We start from the raw sequence: 7,563 nt of genomic DNA, 5'->3' as shown, positions 1-7,563 counted from the left end.
CCCATTTTGTGTTTACAGGCAGTCCCAAGTTGCAAACATCCAACTTACAAGCAACTTATAGTTAATAATGGGGGTGAGACAACAGAAAGTGAGAGAAATCTATCCCCAGGAAGGGGAAGTCACTCCTGAAAGAATTATCATAAGGAAAATAGGTCTCAACTGAAGCCTTAGCGCCAATCCTTATTTCCACAAGCCATTTTTTAAAAACAGAACCTATCTTGTTCTAACCTGGGGACTGCCTGTATTTGATGTGATCCTACCCAAACATTGCAAAAAGTTCCACTCATCTGCCCATTCTAAGCGGAGGGACCAGTTTGACCACACACCAAGGCCCCTTCCACATAGCTGAATAAAATTCCACATTATCTGCTTTGAACTTGAATATATGGCAGTATGGACTCAGATAACTCAGTTCAAAGCAGATATTGTGGGATTTTCTGCTTTGATATTGTGTGGAAGGGCCCTAAGTCTGGATCTACACTGTCCTATATCCCAGGATCAGATCCTTGATTATCTGCTTTGAACTGGATTATATGAGTCTACACTGCCAGAACATCTGGGATCAGATCCTAGGATATAGGAGTAGTGTGAAAAGGGGCCTAATTCTTCTGTACTCATGTTGCCTAGCATCAAGTCTTAGGCCCTTTCACACAGCCTTATATCTCAGATCATCAAATCAGACAATTTACAGTATCTACTTTGAATTGAAATATCTGGGGCCCCTTCTACACAGTTGAATAGAATCCTACATTTTCTGCTTTGAACTGGAATATATGGTAGTGTGGACTCAAGATAACCCAGGGCCCTTGCACACAGCATATAACCCAGAAAATCAAGCCAGATAATCCACAATACGTGTTTTGAACTGGGTTATCTGAGGCCACACTGCAATCTATCCCAGGTCAAACCAGATAATGTGGGATTTTATCCAGCTATGTGGATGGGGGCCCAGGAATATCAGGGCAGATCATTCACATCTGCCCTGAACTGGATTAACCGAGTCCACACTGCCATATAATCCAGTTCAATGTGGATTTTATACAGCTGTGAAGGGGCCTAATCTCACTTTGGTCCTTTTTACATTGCCATATAAAAATCCAGATTATCTACTTTGGACTGGATTACAAGGCGGTGTGGACTCATAGAATCCAATTCAAAGCAGAGTACAGATACTCTATAATCCAGAGCATTTGTTTTGATACTCTGGATTATATGGCAATGTGGGAGCCTTTGTGGCACCACCAGGGAAAGCATCTTGCAAGATTTTGAGGTGGGTTCCAATTCCAGTTGTCCTGAATATTAATCCAAAATGGCCCCTTCCACATAGCTGTATAAAATCCACATTGTACTGGGGGCCCTTCCAGACAGGCCTTATATCCCAGGATTTGATCCCAGGTTTTCTGCTTCAAATTGGATTATAAGAGTTCCCACTGCCAGATAATCTAGGGCAGTGGTTCTCAACTTGGGGTCCCCAGATGTTTTTGGCCTTCAACTTCCAGAAATCCTAACAGCTGGTGAACTGGCTGGGATTTCTGGGAGTTGTAAGCCAAAAACATCTGGTGACCCCAGATTAATAACCACTGATATAGGGGTAAATAGAAAACTTGGGATCAGATTCTGGGAATTTGATCCCAAGTTTTCTGCTTCAAATTGGATTATAAGAGTTTCTACTGCCAGATAATCTAGGGCAGTGGTTCTCAACCTGGGGTCCCCAGATGTTTTTTTGCCTACAACTCCCAGAAAACCTAACAGCTGGTAAACTGGCCGGGATTTCTGGGAGTTGTAAGCCAAAAGCATCTGGTGACCCCAGGTTAATAACTACTGATGTAGGGTAAATAGAAAACTTGGGATTATCTGTTTTAACATGTAATAAGAAAATCTCAATAAAGACATTTAAAAAAAAAAAAGAAAACTTGGGATAAGATTCTGGAAATTTGATCCCAAGTTTTCTGCTTCAAATTGGATTATAAGAGTTCCCACTGCCAGATAATCTAGGGCAGTGGTTCTCAACCTGGGGTCCCCAGATGTTTTTGTCCTTCAACTCCCAGAATTCCTAACAGCTGGTAAACTGGCTGGGATTTCTGGGAGTTGTAGGCCAAAAGCATCTGGGGACTCAAGGTTGAGAACCACTGATCTAGGGTAAGTAGAAAACTTGAGATCAGATTCTGGGATATTGGACCTGTCTGGAAGAGATGTGGATAGCCGAGTCTACACTGCCATATAATCCAGTTCAATACAGATTTTATACAGCTGTGTGGAACGGGCCCTAGGCAACCCGCATTCCCAACGAATCGCGCAATGCAGGCAGACATCCTTGCATTTGAACATTTATTATATTTACTGAAATCGGTAAAAGCATCTCTAAAGTAACGATTATATAAAAACGGGCGTGTGTATCCAATGCGACTCTGTAGAAAGACAACTTTTCCCTTCAGCTATTGAAGAAAAAAACATACAAAAAAACAGGTCCAAAAAGTTTCAGAAGTTCACGACCAAAGAGGCGGACGACGAAGGACACCTTTTGCACCATCCAAATTGTCGAAATTCCAAATTGGGGAGGGGAAAAAGTTTCAGAAGTTCACGACCAAAGAGGCGGACGACGAAGGACACCTTTTGCAAGCATCAAATTTGGGGAGGGGGAAGAGAAAGGGGACAAAGACTTGGCCTGTTCAAGTTAACCCTGAGTAAGTGCAAAAAAGAGCACCCAAAGTCACAGAAGTAATCCATAAGGAGTCCATATCGTTTAAATTAAAAACCAAGGAGTTTGAGAGGCAGCACAAGAAGAAAGGTTAAGAGTTTTTTGATGTGCTTCCTCAGAGGGAAAAAGGAGCAAGTTCGCCTTAAAGTGCAAGTCAAGGCAGATATGAAGTTCTTTGAAATTGGGGAAATGTCCCTGTAGGCTTGGGCCTAGTTGGGGTTTTGGACTTCAACTCCCAGAATTCCTCACGGCCTCAGGCCCTTTCCTTTTCCCCCTCAGCCGCTTAAGCGGGTAAATAGAAAACTTGGGATCAGATTCTGGGAATTTGATCCCAAGTTTGATCCCAAGTTTTCTGCTTCAAATTGGATTATAGGAGTTCCCACTGCCAGATAATCTAGGGCAGTGGTTCTCAATCTAGAGCAGTGGTTCTCAACCTGGGGTCCCCAGATGTTTTTTGGCCACAACTCCCAGAAATCCTAACACCTGGTAAACTGGCTGGGATTTCTGGGAACTGTAGACCAAAAACATCTGGGGACCCCAGGTTCAGAACCACTGCTCTAGGGTTAGTAGAAAACTTGGGATCAGATTCTGTGGAAGGGCCCTGGTTTAGCTTAAGCGGCTGAGGGGGAAAAGGAAAGGGCCTGAGGCCGTGAGGAATTCTGGGAGTTGAAGTCCAAAACTCCCAGAGGGCCCAACTAGGCCCACGCTTGCTGTCAGGCTCTCCTCAGGAATCCTTGAGGCGATGGAGCCTCACAAAAGGCGCCAAATCGACGCGGAAGAGGCGCTGGGCTTTCCTCCGGGCGGCTTCCAAGCTGCGGCGGTTCCAGATGCTCCCTCGGACCTTGAGGGCGGGGAAGAAGGCATCTGCGGGGCGGCCCTCAGTCTCCTCCTCCTCCTCGCGGGGCCTCTTGACGCCCCTTCTCCGCCTCCTGCTCCTCCCTGCTGCTCCTCGGGCTCCTTGGCGCCCTCTCCTGGCGGCGGCTCTCCTGGGTCTCCCGCCGTGAGGAGGGGAGTGAGGCGGCGGGTCGGGCACGACGGCGCGGCAGGAGGCGTAGCCGTAGACGTCCTTGCTGCGGAGGATGACCGGCGAGAACTCGTGGCGGAGGCTGCAGAGGAAGTTCCACAGCTCCGCGTCCGAGCTCATGAACTCCGTGGACTTGGGCACCAGCAGCTTGAAGGCGTCGCCCAGGGCTTTGGCCGCGCCGCCGCGAGACAGGGCCTGCGCGCGCGAGTGCACCACTTTCTCCGCCGCGAGCGCCTCAGGCGCCGGGAAAGCGCCACATCCCTCATTGGCGCTCTCCTGCTTCTTCTTCTCCTCAGCCAGGGCTCCTCCTCGCTTCAGCTTCATCCTCCCCCTCCTCTTCCTCCTCCTCTGCAGCGCCGCCGCGCGGCAACTCCTGCCCAGCCTTAAGTTCCTCCTCCTCTTTTTTCTCCTCAGCAGCTCAGCAGCCTCGCTCTCCCGCCGCCTCCCAGGCACAGCCGGCACAAAATGGAGCTCTTTTTAAAGCCCCTGGCAGGCAGCGCCCCTTGGCCCCGCCCCTCCGGACCCTTGCCTCGCTCTGGTTGGCCCGTTTGAATCGCGTCACCCGAGCAAGCCCCGCCCCATCGCTACCACCACCAAATTGACCAAAAGGGGACGGGAAGAGAGGCCACTTCCACACAGCTCAATGCAACCCCCACATTTTCTGCTTTGGACTGGAATATAGATCAGTGTGGACACAGATAACTCAGTTCAAAGCAGGTATTGAAGATTATCCTCCACACAACTGAATGTAATACCACCTTTTCTGCTTTGGACTGGAATATAGAGCAGTGTGGACACAAATAACTCAGTTCAAAGCAGATATTCATAGAATCAAAGAGTTGGAAGAGACCTCCTGGGCCATCCAGTCCAACCCCCTGCCAAGAAGCAGGAATATTGCATTCAAATCACCCCTGATAGATGGCCATCCACACAGCTCAATGCAACCCCCACATTTTCGGCTTTGGACTGGAATATAGAGCAGTGTGGACACAGATAACTCAGTTCAAAGTAGATACTGAAGATTATCTTCCACACAGCTCAATGCAAACCCCACATTTTTGGCTTTGGGCTGCAATATAGAGCAGTGTGGACACAAATAGCTCAGTTCAAAGCAGATATTGAAGATTATCTTCCACACAGCTGAATGGAATCCCACTTTTTCTGCTTTGGACTGGAATATAGAGCAGTGTGGACACAGATAACTCAGTTCAAAGCAGATATTCATGGAAGAGACCTCCTGGGCCATCCAGTACAACCCCCTGCCAAGAAGCAGGAATATTGCATTCAAATCACCCCAGACAGATGGCCATCCACACAGCTCAATGCAACCCCCACATTTTCTGCTTTGGATTGGACTATAGAGCAGTGTGGACACAGATAACTCAGTTCAAAACAGATATTGAAGATTATCTTCCACACAGTTGAATGGAATCCCACCTTTTCTGCTTTGGACTGGAATATAGAGCAATGTAGACACAAATAGCTCAGTTCAAAGTAGATATTGAAGTTTATCTTCCACACAGCTCAATGCAACCTCCACATTTTCTGCTTTGGACTGGAATATAGATCAGTGTGGACACAAATAACTCAGTTCAAAGCAGATATTGAAGTTTATCTTCCACACAGCTCAATGCAACCCCCACCTTTTCTGCTTTGGACTGGAATATAGAGCAGCGTGGACACAGATAAATTCCACCTTTTCTGCTTTGGACTGGAATATAGAGCAGCGTGGACACAGATAAATTCCACCTTTTCTGCTTTGGACTGGAATATAGAGCAGCGTGGACACAGATAAATTCCACCTTTTCTGCTTTGGACTGGAATATAGAGCAGCGTGGACACAGATAACTCAGCTCAAAGCAGGTATTGAAGATTATCTTCCACACAGTTGAATGGAATCCCATCTTTTCTGCTTTGGACTGGAATATAGAGCAATGTGGACACAAATAACTCAGTTCAAAGCAGGTATTGAAGATTATCTTCCACACAGTTGAATATAATCCCACATTTTCTCCTTTGGACTGGAATATAGAGCAGTGTGGACACAAATAGCTCAGTTCAAAGTAGATATTGAAGATTGTCTTCCACACAGCTGAATGTAATCCCACCTTTTCTGCTTTGGACAGGAGCAGTGTGGATTCAGATAACTCAGTTCAAAGGACATGTTGTGGGATTTCCTCCTCTTGATATTCCAGGTTAGATAGTTGTGTGGAAGGGCCTGTAGGGAGTTTTTGGGAAGCCTCTGCCAGCCATGTGCTGTTGTGCACCCAACACTGCTCTAGGCAGGCATGTAGCCGGGGGGGGGGGAGGGGGGCGGCCTTGAGGGGCTTCACCCTCCCCCCTCCCCGAAATTCTCATGGTGGTGCATTATTTAAACTGTTTCATTTATTCATATCATGATCTGATCACCATACTCAATATATCCCATATGCATGGGGGTATTGGGGTAACGATACAAAAGGTTTGCTAGGGTAGACCCTCTTTCACTCAGACTCACCCCCCACCCCCCACCCCCGAATTGAAATCCTGGCTACGGGCCTGGCTCTAGGAGAGTCTCTTCAGCCAGGGGCGGCTCAACCCATTACGCAAAGTAAGCATTTGCAGTACAGTTGATTTTGCCCAAGGGCGCTCTTGAGGCACCCTTGGGGGAAAATAGACCTTGACATATGCAAGTTGTAATTACTGGGATGTATAGTTCACCTACAATCAAAGAGCATTCCCAATGATGGAATTGAACCAAATATGGCACACAGAACTCCCACGACAAACAAAATATATATATCAGTGATTGGTTGGGTGGGGGTGGGGGCAAAATACTGTTTGCTTACCGTTGAAAATTACCTAGGGCCACCTCTGTCTTCAGCCTAGAATCATAGAAGTTGAAAGACCTCCAGTCCAACCCCATTCGGCCAAGAAGCAGGAATCAACAGGGGACTGATTTCCCTCCTCATTACTCACATCAGACACATCAGGAGGCTGAAACACATCCACAGGTTCAAACACAGGCTCAGGTACATCAATCACAGGCTGAGTCCCAACAATAATTCACTTTAAAAGTAGATACATCAGTCTACAGTAAAGCCCCAAATCATAGAGTTGGAAGAGACCTCGTGGGCCATCCAGTCCAACCCCCTGCCAAGAAGCAGGAATACTGCATTCAAATCAGCCCTGACAGATGGCCATCCAGCCTCTGTTTAAAAGCTTCTAAAGAAGGAGCCTCCACCACACTCGGGCAGAGAGTTCCACTGCTGAACGGCTCTCACAGTCAGGAAGTTCTTCCTCATGTTCAGATGGAATCTCCTTTCTTGTAGTTTGAAGCCATTGTTCCGCATCCTAGTCTCCAAGTCTTCCAGGTTAGATGGCTCTGTGGAAAACCTGGAGGGAGTTTTTGGGAAGCCTCTGCCAGCCATATTGAAGATTATCTTCCACACAGTTGAATGTAATCCCACCTTTTCTGCTTTGGGCTGGAATATAGAGCAGTGTGGACACAGATAACTCAGTTCAAAGCAGATATTGAAGATTTTCTTCTACACAGTTGAATGTAATATCACATTTGAGCAGTGTGGATTCAAATAACTCAGTTCAAAGGACATGTTGTGGGATTTTCTCCTCTTGATATTCCAGGTTGGATGGCTGTGTGGAAGGGCCTGGAGGGAGTTTTTGGGAAGCCTCTGCCAGCCATGTACTGTTGTGCACTCAACACTGCTCTAGGAGAGTCTCTTCAGCCTAGAATCACAGAATTTGAATAGAATCATAGAGTTGAAAGAGACCTCTAGTCCAACCCCATTCGGCCAAGAAGCAGGAATCAACAGGGGACTGATTTCCCTCCTCATTACTCACA

The 7,563-nt window shown here is 47.0% G+C and overlaps 1 protein-coding gene across 1 annotated transcript; it reads right to left on the bottom strand.

Moving 5' to 3' along the window:
• Positions 1-3,193: 3,193 nt before the first annotated feature.
• CCDC71L (coiled-coil domain containing 71 like) lies at positions 3,194-4,204 on the bottom strand. The gene has a single exon (XM_060778370.2). It carries the CDS (start codon positions 4,044-4,046, stop codon positions 3,423-3,425), a length of 624 nt encoding a protein of 207 aa, XP_060634353.2. The 5' UTR covers positions 4,047-4,204; the 3' UTR covers positions 3,194-3,422.
• Positions 4,205-7,563: the final 3,359 nt, after the last annotated feature.

The sequence above is a fragment of the Anolis sagrei genome, chromosome 5, assembly GCF_037176765.1.
Source record: "Anolis sagrei isolate rAnoSag1 chromosome 5, rAnoSag1.mat, whole genome shotgun sequence".
NCBI classification, from domain to species: Eukaryota; Metazoa; Chordata; class Lepidosauria; order Squamata; family Dactyloidae; genus Anolis; species Anolis sagrei.
This window is presented reverse-complemented; position numbering and strand designations above follow the sequence as displayed.